Source organism: Delphinus delphis, chromosome 1, assembly GCF_949987515.2.
Source record: "Delphinus delphis chromosome 1, mDelDel1.2, whole genome shotgun sequence".
Taxonomy (NCBI): Eukaryota; Metazoa; Chordata; class Mammalia; order Artiodactyla; family Delphinidae; genus Delphinus; species Delphinus delphis.
The window spans coordinates 12,651,383-12,670,101 of NC_082683.1; the positions used below are offsets into that span (position 1 = coordinate 12,651,383).

The following is an 18,719-nucleotide window of genomic DNA, read 5'->3' on the forward strand; positions in this document are numbered from 1 at the left end:
TTTTACTATCTGTCCCAACACTTTCTCCCTGTTCTCTGTTTCCTGCCTTCTTTTAAGTAGTATTTTTAGATTAAGTAAATGTTTTCAGAATTCCATTTTAGTATACATATATTTAATTTATATATTCCAGTTCCATTTTAGCTATATATCTCTCTGCATTAAAAAAATGGTTACTCTAGAATTATATGTCCTTAACTTTTCAGTCTATTTAGAGTTAATATTGTACCATTTCATGTAACAACATTCCAACCTCTATGTATGTTATATTTTATGTAAGACAATGTTATAATTTTGTTCTGTTTTTAAAACATGTTATTATTTATTTATTTAGGCTGCGCTGGGTCTTTTAGTTGCGGCATGTGGACTTCTTACTTGTGGCAGGCGAACTCTTAGTTGCGGCATGCCAACTCTTAGTTGCAGCATGCATGTGGGACCTAGTTCCCCGACCAGGGATCAAACTCGGGCCCTCTGGACTGGGAGCGTGGAGTCTTACCCAATGGACCATCAGGGAAGTCCCTATGATTTTGTTTTAAACAGTCATATCTATTTTAATAAAGTTAAGACAAAAAAATGGTTTTGTATTTATCATATATAGTGCCTTTTATTACTTTTCTAAGAGTTGAGTTTCCACCTGGCATTATTTTTCTTCAGCCTGAAAAACTTCCTTTTCCATGTGGCATAGGTCTCTGGCCCACCTGGTATTATTTTTCTTCAGGCTGAAAAACTTCCTCTTTCACGCAGTACAGGAAGCTATGACTCCTTTTACTTTTTGTTATCTGAAAATATCTTAATTTCATCTTCATCTTGAAGGATCTTTTTGCTGAATACAGAATTTCAGTTGACAGAGCTTTCCTTTTAGTAACTTAGAGAAGACATTCCACTGTCTTCTGGCTTCTGTAATTTCTGATGAGTAGTAAACAATCCTTCATATCCCTGCATACAATGTGTTTCTCTCATAGCTTTCAAGATTTTGTTTATTTTTATCTTCAGCAATTTGATTATGATGTGCTTGGGTGGTTTTCTGTATATCTACCCTGCTTGGAGTTCACTGAGATTCTATTTATTTATTTATTATTTATTTATTTATGTTGGGCTTGGAGTTCACTAAGATTAAAAAAAAAATCTATCTCTCTATCTATCTATTTACTTATTTATGGCTGCATTAGGTCTTCGTTGCTCTGTGAGGGCTTTCTCTAGTTGCAGCGAGCGGGGGCTACTCTTCGTTGTGGTACATGGGCTTCTCATTGTGGTGGCTTCTCTTGTAGCAGAGCACAGGCTCTAGGCGTGCAGGCTTCAGTAGTTGTGGCACATGGGCTTAGTTGCTCCGCAGCATGTGGGATCTTCCTGGACCAGGGCTCGAACCCATGTCCCCTGCATTGGCAGGCGGATTCCTAACCACTGCACCACCAGGGAAGCCCTCACTAAGATTCTTGAATATGTAAATTATGTTTCTCACAAGTTTGAGAAATTCTTGGCCATTACCTTTTCAAATATATTTTTTGCCCATTCTCCCACCCCACTCCTTCTGGGACTCCCAATTACACGTGTGTTAGACCTTCTGATACTGTTTCATGGATCAATGAGGTTCTTTTTAAAAAATCTTTTTTTCCTTTTTGTCTTAAGAATAGACACTTCCTAGTAATTTACTTTCAGGTTCACCAAATCTTCCTACTGTCATTTCCAACCTGCTGTTAAGCCTATCCAGTGAATTTTCTATTTCAGATATTGTATTTTTCAGTTCCAGATTTTCCATTGGTCCTTTTTAATTATCAATAGTTTCTAACTCTCTGCTGAGATTTCCTATCCCATCATGAGCGTATCTCCCTTTATCTATGAACACAATTATAATTGCTTAAAATCCTTTCTGCTAGTTCCCACAACTGGGTTGCTTCAAGGCTGGTCTCCACTGATTGTCTTTTCACTTTTCACTGTTTCCTTGTATGATTAGTAATTTTGGGTTGTATGCTGGACCTTATGAGTAACATGCTGTAGTAACCCTGGACTGTATCACGCTTCTCAGAAGAGTGATTTTTTTTTTTTTTTTTTTTTTTTACACCTTCAGAGAATGTTTCACTAGAGAATTTCAAAGCACTCCCCAGCGCCTCACTTTCTGTAACTGGACAAACACAACACAATTATGAAACTGGATGGCAACAAATCTCAAATGGGCTGAACCAAAGGTGGAAACTCAGGATTATTAGTGCTTCTAAAACCCACAATTTATCCTCATTGGAAAACACGCCCTATGCAACGTGAAAAGTAAATTTCATATAACACATGATTTTAAACCAGGCAGTCTCAGTGGTTAAAAATAAACAAATTCGTTCATATCTATCTTAGCATTTAATATACTCAAAAATGTGAATTATTTAATAAACAAGCTAAAACATGTTCACTGTTTTTGGATTTGAAAATGTGCTGTCAATTTGAAATCACACGTTCGATCTGTATCAGGAGACAAACCATCCTGCCTTATCAGGCCTGCATGTGGCAGAGTGAGCCCTGCCCCCTCACCACTCCACCCACCCCCACAAAGAAGAGTCCAACCACAGCACAGCCAATATAATGATTAGACGTATCAAATGTAAACATTATTTTCCCTTTAACGTATTCTCAAAATTTGGCCAAACTCAGTATTTAATACGAAAACCCAGCCTCACAGCAGTGATGCCTGTGGGACTATTTCTGGCATTCTCTTGCCTTATCAGATCACCCATAACAAAGACAGTCTAGAAAAAGGCCCGTTCCCTCTTTCAATTCAAAGGTTAGAACTGAAGTAAAGGCAGAGCAAGAGGAAACACACAAACACATCCTCAAACACACCCACACAAACTGCGGCAACTTCCACATCTGACATGACTGAATTTCATTCCAAGCAGGTTTTAATGATAGCTTTGCTATTTAGAAAATTCAAGTAAAATGCTCAAGTAAGGATGTTTCAATGCAAGAGGAAAACAGCGGCTACAACCTTAAAATTTTACTCCAAAATGGAATCAAGACCGACTCTGGCTGGTGGAGACCAGGTGGCAGGGACAGGCAGGTCCCATCCTCCCAAACCTGCACTGCTGAGAACCACAAGCTCCAGGAACTGCTAAGGGTGTCTGATCTCCACCATAAACTTAAGGTGTGATGATTTTCCCTTTTCCTCTGAGAGATCAGTTGGAGAGGACATGATGCAGGAATTACAGTTTTACGTTCTGGGTGAGAAAGTGCTACGCTGCACAGATTTGCTTAAAAAATTTGATTCTGGCAAGCTTCAGGTAAAAATCGTTTTTAAAGGGTCAATTTTTCATTTACATATAACCAATACATCTTATTTACATATACATGACCCAATTTTCATTCAGCTTTCTTCATATGAAGCCTACATTTTAACTGGTATGTAACCGTTATATACTGTCTTTATAGAAAGACTAAATATCCTCTTATTCACAAACAGTTCTGATGATAACAGTTTGTCTCCACATTGAGAACTGAATATAGTTAAAACCTCAATGAATAACAAAGATGAAGACCTAGAGTTAAATCTGTGGAGGGCTGCATCAGCCATTCAAGGAGAGAGCAGCTGCATCTAAACACAAAGCAAGGATGACTGAAGACATGGACGACTGCTTATCGCGGCTACAGACGTGAAATTCTTCTACTGGATTCATTTTTTCTTTTCAAAAAACACTGATTTTTCTAGTGATGTTTAACTTTAAAAAGTTATCTTAGTTCTTTAACCCTCAAAGAACTGCTATATTTAGGCTGCTAACCAAAAAAATAATCAAGAGCATGTACCTTTGTCCATAGTCTCCAAGGGTTAAAGTGCAGGAACTGTCTATAACCTGGTATATAAGGCACCCTATTCCACTTTTTTCTTAAAAGAAGCCTTTCCTTTGGTCTCTTGCAGTTTTTCACTGAGCCTGTCCTTTGTCTCCTCCAGCTTCTCTGTGAGGAGCTCTTTTGTCTCCTCCATCCTGTCTTGCGGATACTCCTTCACAGGAGGTGGCGTCGACATGTAGCCGTGGCTGCGCAGATACTTCACAGTGAAGGAGGTCCCCCCCAGGGTCACAGTGTACTGCGTAGGCATTGCAATCTTCAACAGGGCATATGCTGTTAGTGCATTTCCACTCTGGGAATTTTTCAGAATGTTTACTACGCTGTCAGGTAACCCAGTAAGTTCTAGAAAAGGAACGACATTCACTCCTTTTATGGCTGCATAATAAAACATTCCAAACCAAACACCGGAAGTTATTAGATGCACTGGAATCAAAACTTTCCCATATTATCTAAATGTTTTCTTTTTTTAAAAAATAAATTTATTTATTTTTATTTATTTTATTTTTGGCTGTGTTGGGTCTTTGTTGCTGTGTGCGGGCCTTCTCTAGTTGCAGTGAGAGAGGGCTACTCTTTGTTGCGGTGCACCGGCTTCTCATTGTGGTGGCTTCTCTTTGTTGCGGAGCATGGGCTCTAGGCGCACAGGCTTCAGTTGTTGTGGCACGTGGGCTCAGTAGTTATGGCTCGCGGGCTCTAGAGCACAGGCTTAGTAGTTGTGGCGCACGGGCTTAGTTGCTCCGCAGCATGTGGAATCTTCCCAGACCAGGGCTTGAAACTTTGTCCCCTGCATTGGCAGGCGGATTCTTAACCACTGTGCCACCAGGGAAGCCCTAAATGTTGTCTTAAATCGTTGGTAAGGACTAACTGATCTGTCTTGTAAAGGATCAGGTTCTTCCTTTTTTTGGAGGGAGTTCCTGGGGATGTAGCACTGGATGACAGAACCCTCTTGGGTAAGATATCCTGCTCCCACTGTTTATGGTGAAGGACCCCTGGTTGGCGTGTATGAGCAATGAATGGCTTCCTTTCCTTTGCAGCACACTGGGCAGCAGGTAAGTGCAGCCATCGTTTCCGAGGGCCCGGTACCCAAACCACTCTGGATTCCGACGTATATAAAAGTAATGGCTCCTTTATGTTTTGACAGTGTCCCCAAAGACCAGCTTTATCTGGTTCCATGCATGTCCTACATGCCAGTCGGAATACAGTCTTTGGTACATTTCATTGCATTTTGAAGAACGGAGATTGATGGATTTCAGCTTCTATAGAGACTCAGGACCTGAGGCCGCTGCTGCCGCTCCTCGCTGTGCGGCTGCTCCGAGCCCCTCCACCGTCCCTCCAGTGACAAGCCGAGCGTGGGTCAGGGTGCTGGAAGCTGCGGGCTCAGGCGACTCAGCTTCCGGCCCGCCCACCCGACACACCAGCTCCACCAGCCACCCGCTCGCACCCGCTTTTGCCGGTGCCCTCAGTACGGCCTGATTTTTTTTTTTTTTTTTTTTGCAGTACGCGGGCCTCTCACTGTTGTGGCCTCTCCCGTTGCGGAGCACAGGCTCCGGACGCGCAGGCTCAGCGGCCATGGCTCACGGGCCCAGCCGCTCCGCGGCATGTGGGATCTTCCCGGACCAGGGCACGAACCCGTGTCCCCTGCATCGGCAGGCGGACTCTCAACCGCTGCGCCACCAGGGAAGCCCCTGATTTTTTTTTAAAGCAACAATTAGTATGGCTGAACTCAAGATCTGGGCACAGTTCATAAATAGAATTTGGGGCTCCCCCTCTGTACTTCTTTCCAGGATTTCCCCCTCATTTTCTGGTGCTATGGTAGCTTCCAAGTATATCATCTGGTTATTCAAGCTAGTGACCACACTAAGACTGTGGGGTTTTCTTGTCTTTGTTTTTAATAAATTTATTTTCGGCTGCATCGGGTCTTCGTTGCTTCGCGTGGTCTTTCTCTGGTTGTGGTGAGCGGGGGCTACTCTTTGTTGTGGTGCGCGGGCTACTCCTTGTTGCGGTGTGAGGGCTTCTCACTGCGGTGGCTTCTCTTGTTGTGGAGCACAGGCTCTAGGCGTGTGGGCTTCAGTAGTTGTAGCTCGCAGGCTCTAGAGCGTAGGCTCAGTAGTTATGGCGCACAGGCTTCGTTGCCCTGTGGCATGTGGGACCTTCCTGGAACAGGGCTCGAAACCATGTCCCCTGCATTGGCAGGCGGATTCTTAACCACTGCACCACCAGGGAAGTCCCTAGACTGTGATTTTTTTAAATCGAGTTTTAGCCCTTGCACTCCCACATCAACCGGGGCTTGCCCTCAGGTAAAAAAAACATGCAGGGGGCTTCCCTGGTGGCGCAGTGATTGAGAATCTGCCTGCCGATGCAGGGGATGAGGGTTCGAGCCCTGGTCTGGGAAGATCCCACATGCCGCGGAGCAACTAGGCCCGTGAGCCACAACTACTGAGCCTGTGCATCTGGAGCCTGTGCTCCACAACAAGAGAGGCCGTGATAGTGAAAGGCCCGTGCACTGCGATGAAGAGTGGACCCCGCTTGCCGCAACTAGAGAAAGCCCTCGCACAGAAATGAAGACCCAACACAGCTAAAAATAAATAAATAAATATTAAAAAAAAAACAAAACAAAACATGCAAAAACCGTTTATTTATCCAAGCAACACCCTATACTTCCAAGTGTCAACTCCCTTCCAGTGTCTGCCTGCTTTGGTCACTCTCCTGTGCCTTCAGGTCATTGCTTCTTGTATTTATCTTATAAACCAGAGTGTACAGTTATTATTTGTTGAAGGGTTAGTATGAGGGAAACTATTCTGCCATTACTGGAAGTAAACGCAATCACTTTAAATTTTATCGTTAAGAACAGAGTTATGAATTTAACTCTTCCAGTTTTAATCACATCCTGTAGTTTTAATTTGCAATGTTTTTATTTTCTAAGTATCTGATGATAATATTTTTATTATTCCTTAATCAAGTAGTTATTTAAAAGAGTGCTTTAAATTTCCAAGTAATTAGGGTTTTTTTGTTCTTAATATGAATTTTTAGTTTTATTGTATTACGGTCAGAAAATGTGGCCTGTACAATTTCCCTTTCTTTGAATTTTATTAATAATTTTTGGTTGCTGAATATTTGATAATTTTGTCTGAGAAGAAGATTATATATCAATTAACTCTATCTTATTAAAAGAGTTTGTGTGTTGATAGAGTTTAAAAAAAGCATTTAAAGTACCTGTGGTTTTCAAACAATTTTTTTGGTGCCATAGAAGCTTTTGTTCAAAAGAAATACTTACTCATTTACAAATAAAACAGATCATAAAACAAAACAGCGCTGGTTCTACTTGGGAGGTGGAGATGTGGAGTGGTGGGAAGCTAGAGCACAGCCCACTAGATTCTTCTTTCCTTTTGGCTACCTGTGGAGATTCTTTAAAGATGGAAGAGGAGTGGTTCAGGACTGGTAATGTGAAGGACTCAACGTGCTGTTGCTGGCTTTGAAGATGTGCACTATGAGCCAAGGAATACAGTTTCTCTAAAAACTGGGAATGGCTCTCAGCTTTTAGCCAACAAGAAAACAGGGACCTCGGTCTTACAACCATAAGGAACTAAATTCTGCCAACAGCTCGAAGGAGCAGAAAACGGATTCTCTAGTCTCCAGAAAGGAACACAGCCTGCTGACACCTTGATTTTAGTCACGAAAACTTTACCAGACTTCTAACCTACAGAACTATAAGATAATAAATCTATGTTGTTTTAAGCCACTAAGTTTGCGGCAATTATTACGACAGAAACAGAAAGCTAAAACATAAGTATGGATCATTTTTAATATTTAAACTACACCCTATCTTGGCCTATCACCATTCCAGCCAAGTTTACACCGCTTATCACTGTTACAGAATACACAGGTCCATATACATAAATTAACATAAAAACATTGAGTATTTTTAAATTGCTAATGTGTTAATGACTTCAGATACTATGCATAATGCCATCTCTGTCAGTATTCCTAGAAACTGTTATGCTTTGATTTGCAGGAAGGAAACGAATTTTGTAAAAGTTGTTCTTCTTGGTATTATGTTTTTCAATCAGGTATCTACCTTGTTTTAAAAATAGATGATAAATTCCAGAGCCATTGGATAATCTGTTTTTAAACCTTCCAAGGATGGGAAAAGCATGTCCCTGAAATAGATCAAGAGCTCACCTTCATTTATCAAATACCTAGCTTTCAGAGAGATACTCACTTATTCAAATCAATTTCGTAAGTTTGCATATGAGGTTTATCTCCAGTCTTGTCTGGGTCCCATCGATAGATGGCAAATTTCTTGATTCGGGGAGCTGTGGCTGCAGCTGTCTGGGCCCCACGGCAGGCCTGAAATTTAAAAAGTTCACAAGAAGGAAAAAAAAATCATTAAAAATGCAAGATAAGTCCTTCATTTAGTTGCCACTATAAACTGCAATACTGGATACAAACCCACACATTACTGACACAGTCTTGGAATAGGCAGTCATCCAATATCCAACACACAATACTAAGTACCTGTAATATGCCAGACATGGTGCTGGGGGCTGGTGAAATGGTGCTTAATAAAACAGACATAGCCTTTGCCCTTATAGAATCTACTTTGTAGTGAACAAGAAATGAAATATTCACAATAAAGTGTAGAGAGGGAAGAATGCAGCAGAGACTTGCACTAGTCTAAGTGGTCGGGGAAGGCTCTATAAATGATACTTAAGCTGAGGCTTGATGTATAGGGATGAAGGGGAAGGAGAACAGGGTGTTATAAACCTAGGAACAACACATGTAGAGGCCCGGGTGGGGGAGAGCACAGGCACCTGTGAGGACAGAGAGAAGTCCACTGTAAAGCAGGGTGACTTGACAAGGGATGGAAGAGCGGCAGACTCAAGGAAGTTAAGAAAGACTTGTAAGTTTTCATTTTATCCTAAGAGCAATAAGAAGCTAATAAAAATGTATCAGGTGGGTGACACAATCATTTTTCTTTTTGAGAAGAACATCACTGGCTTACAAAGGAAGAATTGTCACATGACATCTGGGGAAACCAGTTAGAAAGCCACTGCAGTTGTCAAAATGAGATGCTGGTGCTTTTAGATTAGGTGTCTTAGTCTGGGCCATTGTAAAAAAATCCAAAGACTGGGTGGTTTAAACAACAATCATTTACTTCTCACAGTTTTGGAGGCTGGGAAGCCCAAAATCAAGGTGTCAGCAGATCTGATGTCTAGTGAGGACCTTCTTGGTTTGCAGAGAGCTACATTCCTGCTCTATCTTCCCATGTTGGAAAGGGATCTCATGTCTTTTCCTCTTTTTATAAAGGCATTAATCCCATCATACAGGTCCTACCCTCATGACCTAATTTAACCCTAATTCCCTCTCATAGGCCCCATTTTCAAATACCACCACAGTGGGGATTAGGGCTTCCACATATGAATTTTGGAGGAACACAAACATTCCATCCATAGCATTATGGCAGGAAACAAGATAAAGAATATTGTATCTTAAAATAAATTTAGGGAACTAACAAACAGCTGAGACCTGCTCTCTCTGATGATTCTGTTCCATCTCCTGGGCACTTACAGTCCCTGCCAGTGGGTTTCACACAGCGAGCCAAGGAATCCTAGAGTGCCACCCAAGGGCTGCCGGGATAGGATAAGGTTACGAGGGTAGGCCTGACTTCCCTCACTCCTTCAGCCAGAACAGCCTCCCCATAAAAACATATTTGCAAAAAGGGTGCTGTTGCTCAAAAAAAAGTTTTATATTTAAGTTTATACTCATTAAAAAAAACACTATTATTGCCTGGCACCAAATTAAATGCTTTATATTAATTACTCCATTGAATCTTCATTTTAAAGATGAGAAAAATGAGGCTCTGAGATCAAGTGATGGGCCCATGATTACAGAGCTGGTGAGTGGAGCCAGGATTGGAACCCAGGTCTGTCTGTCTGGCTCCAGAACCCATGTTCCTAAACACTGTACTATTCATTTGTGAACATTCTCAGGTCTCTTCTTGGTGCCGTTTTCTTCTCTTTACGTCTTAACTCCTTAAGGGCAGGTGTATTAGTTCGGGTTCTCCAGAGAAACAGAACCAATGGTGTATACATATATATACACATATAGGAAAAGAGATTTATTATAAGGAATTGGCTCACGTGATTACAGGGGTAACAAGTCTCAAGATCTGCAGGTGGCAAGCTGGAGAGCCAATGGTATAGTTCTAGTCCAAAGGCCAGCAGGCTCAAGACCCAGGAAGAGTCGTTATTTCAAGTCCAAAGGCAAGAAAAAAAATCAGTGTCTTAGTTTGAAAGCAGTCAGGCAGGAGGAACTTCCTCTTATTCGAAGGAGGGTCAGCCTTTTGTTCTACTGAGGCCTTCAGTTGATTGGATAAGGGAGGGTAATGTGCATTACTCAGTCTATCAATTTTTTAAATTTAATTAAAAATTTTTAATACAATTTTATTTTTTTACTTTATTTTCTGGTTGCGCTGTGTGGCTTGTGGGATCTTAGTTCCCCGACTAGGGATTGAATGCCGGTCCTCGGCAGTGAAAGCGCGGAGTCCTAACAACTTACTGTATACAGTAGGTCTCCTACATAAGAACCTTCAAGTTACAAACTTTCAAACGTGCGAACGTGCATCTGGTTCCAGCAAGGAACCATCTCCCACCTCCTCTCCCTCCTCCCGTCAGTAATTCTTCTTGTCTGTTCACTCGATGCCAGCCCCTGTACACCAGCTGTTATACTGTACTACTGTACTTTTAAGGTACTGTACTGTAAGATTAAAAATGTCTTCATCTTTTGTGTTTGTTTTTTATGTATTATTTGTGTGAAAAGTATTACAAACCTATTACAGTACAATATAGCCGATTGTGTTAGTTGGGTACCTAGGCTAACTTTGTTGGACTTACGAACAAACCGGACTTACGAACGCGCTCTCGAACGGAACTTGTTCGTATGTAAGGGACTTAACTGTAATGCTAAGCTGCCCCCATCCCATAGTCCTTGAAGCCCTTTTGCATTTAGGCAGATGAAACAAGGTCTCAACAAGTCCTGCTGAGCTTCCACTATGGTGATGAGGGATCCTGCCAGTCCAAAGAGCATTTATAAGTTGAAGATAGAAATATTCAGATGGTATTCCAGGCCAGCTATTTCTCTTATACACTGTTAAAGAAAGTAAAAACTCTTAAGGTTAACTGAGTAATTACAAGAAATGCAATGGAGTTTATTACTTGCTGGCAAAAACCGCCCCAAATTAAGTGAAGCTGAAAATATCAGCTCTCAGCATAAAAGAAGAGAATATATGAAGAAAATGAAAGTGAAGGTGAGGATGAAAGCTGTATTTTATCTTATCACCACGCTGGCTAAGATCCTTAATAAAAGGAAAGTCATTTCTGCAAATGAACACTCTTCACTAGGGGCTCCAATGTGAAATGACAGGAACGTTTGGCTAATGCCACCTTGTGGTGTTTAAGAGGAAGTGGAGGAAGTGAAAAGATTCCTGAAGACATTATTATTATTATTTTTTGGCCGCGCTGCATGGCTTTCGGGATCTTAGTTGCCCGGAACCTGCAACCTCGGCAGCGAAAGCGTGGAGTCCTAATCACTGGACCACCAGGGAATTCCCTCTTGAAGATATTAGCTCCAGCGGCTTTCGCTTGCTTAACACACCCCCTTTTTTGTTTTTGTTAGATTTAATGAGGTATATTCATTACAATAAAATTCACTAATTTTAAGTGTATAATTTGATGAGTTTTGATAAAGTTATATAACTTCTACCACAATTATGACAGAATATTTCCATTCAGAAAGTTCTCTAGTGTTTCTCTGCAGTCAGCACTCTCTCCCTACCCCTGGCAATTGATGGGCTTTCTATCACTACAGATTTGCCTCTTACAGAATTTCATATACATGCCATGTGACAATACATCTTGAGTCTAGCTTCTTTCACTCAACACGATGCTCTGAGGCTCATTCACGTTGTTGCATATACCCATAGATTTGTTAGTTTTTTAAATTACACTTCTCATTTGGAAATAACTGTAGAATCACATGCATTTATAAGAAATAATACTGAGATCCCGTGTACTCTTCACTCAATTTCCCCCAGTGGTAACACTGTACAGAACTACAGCACAGTATCATAACCAGAGTATTACCACTGATATAGTCCAGGTACAGAACATTATTTCCAGCCCGGCAAAGATCCGCTCTTTTACAGCCACAGCCATGCCCCTCAGGCCTCCCATTCCTACTCCTTCACCCCTAGCAATCACTAACTAATCTGTTACATTTCTGTAATTTTGTCATTTTAAGAATGTTATATAATGTAATCATCTCATACGTAATTTTGGGAGACTGGCTTTTTTTCCATTCAGCACAACTCTCTAGAGACTCAGTCAAGTTATGTGCCTCAACAGTCTTTCTTTTTATTACCACGTAGTGTTCCATGGTCTGATGCACCTCAGTTTGTTAAGCCATTCACCCACTGAAGGATATGCAGGATTGTTTCCAGGTTTGGGCTATCATGAATACAGTTTAATGAACATTTGTGGACAAGTTTCTGTGTGAACATAAGTCTCCATTTCTCTAGGATAAATGCCCAGGAGTGTAATTGCTGGGTTGTATGGTAGTTATATGTTTAACTTTTTAAGAAACTGCTCAACTGTTTCCCAGAGTGGGCGGCTGCTATGCCTGAGGCAGGTAGTAGGGGGAAAGGGATAAAATGCCTTTAAAAAATATACAGGGGGGCTTCCCTGGTGGCGTAGCGGTTAAGAATCTGCCTGCCAATGCAGGGGACACAGGTTCGAGCCCTGGTCTGGGAAGATCCCACATGCCGCAGAACAACTAAACCCGTGGACCACAACTACTGGGCCCGCGCTCTAGAGCCCGCGAGCCACAACTACTTAGCCCACGAGCCACAACAAGCCCATGCGCCTAGAGCCTGTGCTCCGCAACAAGAGAAGCCACCGCAATGAGAAGCCCGCGCACCGCTACAAAGAGTAGCTCCCGCTTGCCACAACCAGAGAAAGCCTGCGATCAGCAACGAAGACTCAATGTAGCCAAAAAAAAAAAAAAAAAAAAAAAAAATTAAAACAAACAAAAACCCCACACAACAGAATATCTGAAGGCGATAAAGCCCAACATAAGTTTTGGGGTACCCCAAAGTGTCACTAATTTTTTTCCAAAACAATTTAAATTCATTTTGAGTTTTGTACACAACGTATTTTATACAACATTTGGTGGGGTAAGGGGGGGCTAAAAGGAATGAAGAGAGAAGATACTGAAATCAAAATGGCCAGGGCAGGTTGTGGTTCTAAAAGTGATGGAACTTTGTTCATCTTGAGGGCTGAACTAAGAGTTAATCCACAGGATTATGGGAGCTGTGATTAAAACAACATTCCCCAAACAAAGAAATCTAAAAATTTGTTCTGTAGGTGTCTATGTAGTAGAAAGTAATAATAATAGCTTTCATCACTCAGCCCTTACCACGTGCCAGATGTCATACTAAATTATGTCTAATCTTTACAACATCTCTATGAGGAAAGTTTTTTATTCTTAATTAAAAAATGAGAATAAGGTCATATAACAGAAGAGCCAGTATTCAAACATAGGTCATCTGACTCCAAAGTCCAACCTTTTAGCTGCTATATAGTGGTGAAAATGCAAATCCAAAACAGAACAGCACAAAAAGATAATTCCTCTCCCCCAAAAGATCCACAGAGCAAAAGTTTTTACTCTACTTATACAATCAGCAAGATTTTAGGCGGTAGTTGGTCCAGATATAGTCATTCACTTATTTGTTCAACTACTATGCTCCAGGGACTGTTCTGGGCTTTGGGGGAATCAAGGACCAAACAGACATACATCCCAGTCCTGTGCAGCTTACACAGTGATTGGAGGAGACGCACACAAATAAAACCTATAGTTTGTCAGGTGGTGATAAATGCCATGATGGGGGTGGAGGGAGGGGTAGAAGGGGAATAGGGATCCTGGAGACAACTCTAAATGGGGTGGCCAGGGAAGACTTCACTGAAAAGCTGACACTTGAGCAAAGACCCAAAGGAGGTGAGTAAGCAAGCCACACATAAATCTAGGGGAAGAGCACAGAACGCAGAGGGAGCACGGAGCACAAAGATCTTCAGGTGGGAATGTGTCTGAGGAGAAATGAGGCGCCGGTGGTAGCTGAGAATGGAGTGAGTGAGAGGGACAGGAACAGGAGAGGAAATCAGGACGTTAATGGAAGAACCAGACCACGCAGGGCCTTGGAAGGACTTTTGCTTCTACCCCGAGTAAGATGGGAAACTACTGTAAGGTTTTGAGAAGAGGAGTGACAAAGACAAGTTTTGAAAGGATCATGTTGTCTCCTGTTTTGAGAACCAACTGTAGAGGTGCAAAGATGAAAGCAAGAAAAGCAGGAAGTAACTGCGATAATCAGCTAAGAGATGATGATGGCTTGAACGAGGCTGGTGGCTGTGGAAATGGTGAAAAGCAGTTAGTTTTTAAATACACTTTAAGAAGGAACTGACAGATTTGCTTACAGATTGGGAGTGAGGCAAAGAGTAAGGATGACTCCAAAGTTTTTGGCCCAAGCCACGTGAAGGATGAAGTTGCCATCAACTGCAATGGGAGGGAAAGTTGGTGTGTGTGGCAGGATTTTGGTTTTAGGCAAGCAAAGTTTATTAAATATCCATGAGGAGATTTTGAGAATATAGTTGGGTGGCCATCTGAATCTGAAGATTTGGGGTGAAGTCTGGGCTGGAGACATAAATTTAGGAGGTTTCTAAAGCCCAAAGGAGTGTCTATAAAGACAAGGCCTAAGGACTGAGCCACAGCATTTAGAATTTGGGGCAAAAAGGAGAAATCAGCAAAGGGAGACAGAAAGAACTGCCAACGTGCAAGGGGGAAAACCTGAAGCCTGGGATGTCCTGGGAGTCAGGCCAAAAAAAGTGTTTTGAGGAGGGAGTGAACAATATGCTTCAGAGAGCCAAGTACCATGAGAACTGAGGACTGACATTGGATTTAATAAAGCCAAGGTCACTGGTGACCCTGACCCAAGTACTTTCCGTGAAGTGGTAAGTGTGAAAAGTCTGACTGGAATAGGTTCATGGGAAGATGTGGGGAGATGAACTGTGGTCAGCGAGTTTAGACACCTCTTGAGACATTTTTCTATAAAGATGAGTGGAGAACTGGGGTGGTGGCTGGATCCAGCTTTTCTTTGTTTTTTTTTTTAAGACGGAAGAAATTACACCATGCTGTGTGCTGCTGCTGCTGATCCAACAGAGAAGGAAAACCTGGTAAGGCAGGGGAGAGGGGAGACTTTCTGGAGAGCTATCTTTGCCTCTTTATTTTTTCACATACAAATCTTGTGGGGTCTTAGTTCCCTGACCAGGGATTGAACCCATGACCCCTGCAAGGGAAGCGTGGAGTCTTAACCACTGGACGGCCAGGGAATTCTCATGGAGAGCTATCTTTTTTTTAAAAAGATAAATTTATATATTTATTTTATTTTATTTTTTATTTTTGGCTGTGTTGGGTCTTTGTTGCTGCACGTGGGCTTTCTGCAGTTGTGGTGAGCCGGGGCTACTCTTCATTGCAGTGCACGGACTTCTCACTGTCGTGGCTTCTCTTGCTGCAGAGCATGGGCTCTAGGTGCGCAGGCTTCAGCAGTTTGGCAAGTGGGCTCAGTAGTTGTGGCGCACGGGCTTAGTTGTTCCGGGGCATATGGGATCTTCCCGGGCCAGGGCTTGAACCCATGTCCCTTGCATTGGCAGGAGATTCTTAACCACTGAGCTGCCAGGGAAGCCCTGGAGAGCTATCTTTGAATAAGCAGTGGGACAGAGAGCACGAGTGAAGGGCAGCCAGTGGAGTGCTGCCGACTGTCCCACAGTAACAGGCAGAAAAGGAGGATATACAGGAGGAAGTGGGGAGGTGGGCAAAAATTTGAGTTTTTTTTTCTTTGTAGCCTGTCCGGAAATTTATACCACAAACCCATGACCAAGGTGGCGGGAGCGGGGGGTGGGGGGGTGGTCCTTCAAAAGCATTTCTACCTCAATCTACAAAACTAGTGAGTATTCAAGGCTTAGCGCACCTTTGTAAGAAATCTTGGATAAGATGAAACCCACAGTTTATAATTTAAGGGAAGAAGCAAGATCATCAACAACTGGACTGAAACCGGACGGAGGATGAGAAGGGGGAATTCTGGATCATGCTGAAGGCAGCTTGTTATGTCCCTAGGAAATCTTCCTTAAGGAGCAGGCTTGGAGCTAGATGTGTGAATGGCATGGGTCCAAATCCAAGCTCTACCACTTAGTAGCTGGATGTTCTTTGGCAAATTACTTAACCTTTCTGATTTTATTTCCTCTTTTGTAAGAAGGTTGGGAGTATTAAAATCTACCTCATAGGATTAACTAGAGGGCCAAGTTTCTAGCATGGCTCAGAAAATAAGTTCTGCTTTTCAGTATTGGCAACCGTACCAGTTCTCGTATTATTCTGATTGGCAGATAGGTATCCTACGCCCTGCCAGTGCTAGGAGCAATGATATACACAACTGAAAGTAGGTGGTAATTGCCTTCAAGGAATACAGAGTCTAGACGAAGAAATGAGGCAACACCACAAACAACAGTTAATACATTACAGTTAAATACAGGCAGAACTGTGGTTCGGTGGTGCAAACTAAATAAAAGGAATTCAGAAGAGAAATCCTACTGTGTCCTAGACTCCTAGGAACCTGAGTGTACCCAGAGCTAATACACCAAGCTCATTACTTTTTAGGTGGCTTTTGTGGGTCTGAATGCATATTCCTACAAGGGGGTGCATGTGTGTGGGAATCTTCTATTTTCTCTGCCCTCAGGAGGCCCTACAATGGCCTCACTTGGAATTGCAACACTGACCTATGAAACCAGCCTTTCCTATAATTCATGCTTGGAAGAGGCACCTGAGCTTTAGAACTCACTCTCATTGGTGGGGTTCTCACAACTTAATTGCCTGCTCAGCAGCTATAAAAGGAACTGGTCAAAATGTCGTTATCAATCACCAATTCAATGTTCAGAGGGCACCAGCTTGAGGTTCTGGTAGGCAGTCCTCTTTCTCAGCCCTCCTTCTCAGGAAGACTGTAAAATGACCCGTCTAAGTTCACGTATAGCATAGTGGAAAGAGCTAGCATTAGAAGATGGGCCATATGCACGGCGCTGTGCAGCCAGAGCAGTTTCTTAAGATGAGACGTATTCTCATGGGAGTGCAAGAAGAGGAGAGGACCGAATATTTCTTGTACACCTACCATGTGCCCAGATCTGTGCTAGGAGTTTTTCACACATTATGTTCAAAACACTGAGTTTAGGTCCTGGAACAACTGGTTCTTGGCTGCGATATTTTTGAGCAAGTAAAAAAATCTTCTTTCTGGGGCCTCAGTTTTCAAATCTCTAAAAAGGAGGTTAGAATTCCTGCTCACCCACCTTACAGGGTTTTTTCAGGAGCCCAGAGGAGGAAAAAAGATTTGAAAGATATTTGTAATACCTCAGTCCCTGATATACACAGATCGCAATGGCAGTTTCCCTTCCCCTTCTACCTGTTTCCATTTAGAATGCAGATCAGAAGTGTGTAGTTTCCTGACAATACAAGGGGCGCGGAGGAAACGTATCAATGCACCCGCAATAATATAAACAAGAGCAGTGCCAAGCTCTGTACCTGTGATCCAAGCCCAAACTCTGTCGGTATTACGATACGTCCTTTACAGACAGGGATACTGAGAGGATGACGCTGCTTTAAGGAACCCAGCTAGATCCTCAGGGGGCTGAGTGGATTTTCCTCCGTTTCTCCCTTCCCCTCTTTACTGAGCCCTCAACCTTTGCACCCCGGAGGAGTGCCTCGCCTCCCAGTCCCATCCTTCACGCTCCGGCGGTTCTTTCTCAGAGGGGATGGTTTGGTGGCAGAAAAGGGCTTGGCGTTCAAATGTTTGGACTCGAATTCTGCTTCCAAGCCAGTCGTCACTCGCTCGCCATGTGACCTTGGGCAATTCAAGTCCCCTCTCTGAACTTCTTTTTTATTCTTATGTCTAAAAAAGTCCTCTCCGCCCAGACCAACTCACAGGCTGCAGAGAGGTGCAGAAAGATAACCAGCAGGTAAGCTCCCGTCCAAAATCAGAGCCCTGAGCAAACGGGAGCTGGTATCCTCCTCCCTGAGGCCTGGTCCTGTGCTCCCCTCAATCTCCTCCGCCGCCCCCTCAGCTGCAAGCCATCTCTGTGACTTTCATCCCTGCCCTTCCCACCCCAGAGCCGAAGCTCACCTGCAGGCAGGCTCTGCCAAGGGTTGTGGCCGGGAACCGGTGCCTCAAGGAGACTGCGACCACCGCCGCCATCTTGGATCCTGACGTCGAGCCCCACCCCTTAACCCCTGTCACTCTCCGCCGGCGTCCCGCCGAGCACCGCGGCACCGAGCCAGGATCCACCGAGGACCCGCTAGCCGCGCAGGAACCACCGAGTGGGAGGCGGCTTCCGGTTTTCTGAGGGGGAGGAGGGAAGGAGGAGAAAGCCAACAAGAGCGTGCGCAGTTGCGGTGGGCTCAGCGCATGCCCACTTGGCTTCCCGCGTTGGAAGGTGACCTTCCTCAAGGAAGGGGGCGGAGTCTGAAAAGGAGGGCAGTGGAAAGGGGTGGGACAAAGAGCATGATGGGGCGGAGCCATCTGATACAAGTCTTAATACGATTTTTTTTTTTTTTTTTTTTTTTTGCGGTACGCGGGCTTCTCACTGTCGTGGCCTCTCCCGTTGCGGAGAACAGGCTCCAGACGCGCAGGCTCAGCGGCCATGGCTCACGGGCCCAGCCGCTTCGCAGCATGTGGGATCTTCTCGGACAGGGGCACGAACCTGCGTCCCCTGCATCGGCAGGTGGACTCTCAACCACTGCGCCACCAGGGAAGCCCC

The 18,719-nt window shown here is 43.4% G+C and overlaps 1 protein-coding gene and 1 pseudogene across 1 annotated transcript in view; both read right to left on the reverse strand.

Moving 5' to 3' along the window:
- The window catches only part of SDHB (succinate dehydrogenase complex iron sulfur subunit B), a 34,858-nt gene extending 16,546 nt beyond the window's left edge, over nucleotides 1–18,312 (reverse strand). Inside the window, exons 1-2 of the mRNA XM_060015261.1 lie at nucleotides 18,086–18,312; nucleotides 8,039–8,166 (exon numbers count right to left, since the gene is read on the reverse strand). Of these exons, the coding sequence (XP_059871244.1) occupies nucleotides 8,039–8,166; nucleotides 18,086–18,157 (200 nt within the window). The 5' untranslated portion in view covers nucleotides 18,158–18,312. The remainder of the gene's footprint in view (nucleotides 1–8,038; nucleotides 8,167–18,085) is intronic.
- LOC132427598 (protein FAM210A-like) lies at nucleotides 2,968–5,043 on the reverse strand (annotated as a pseudogene).
- Nucleotides 18,313–18,719: the final 407 nt, after the last annotated feature.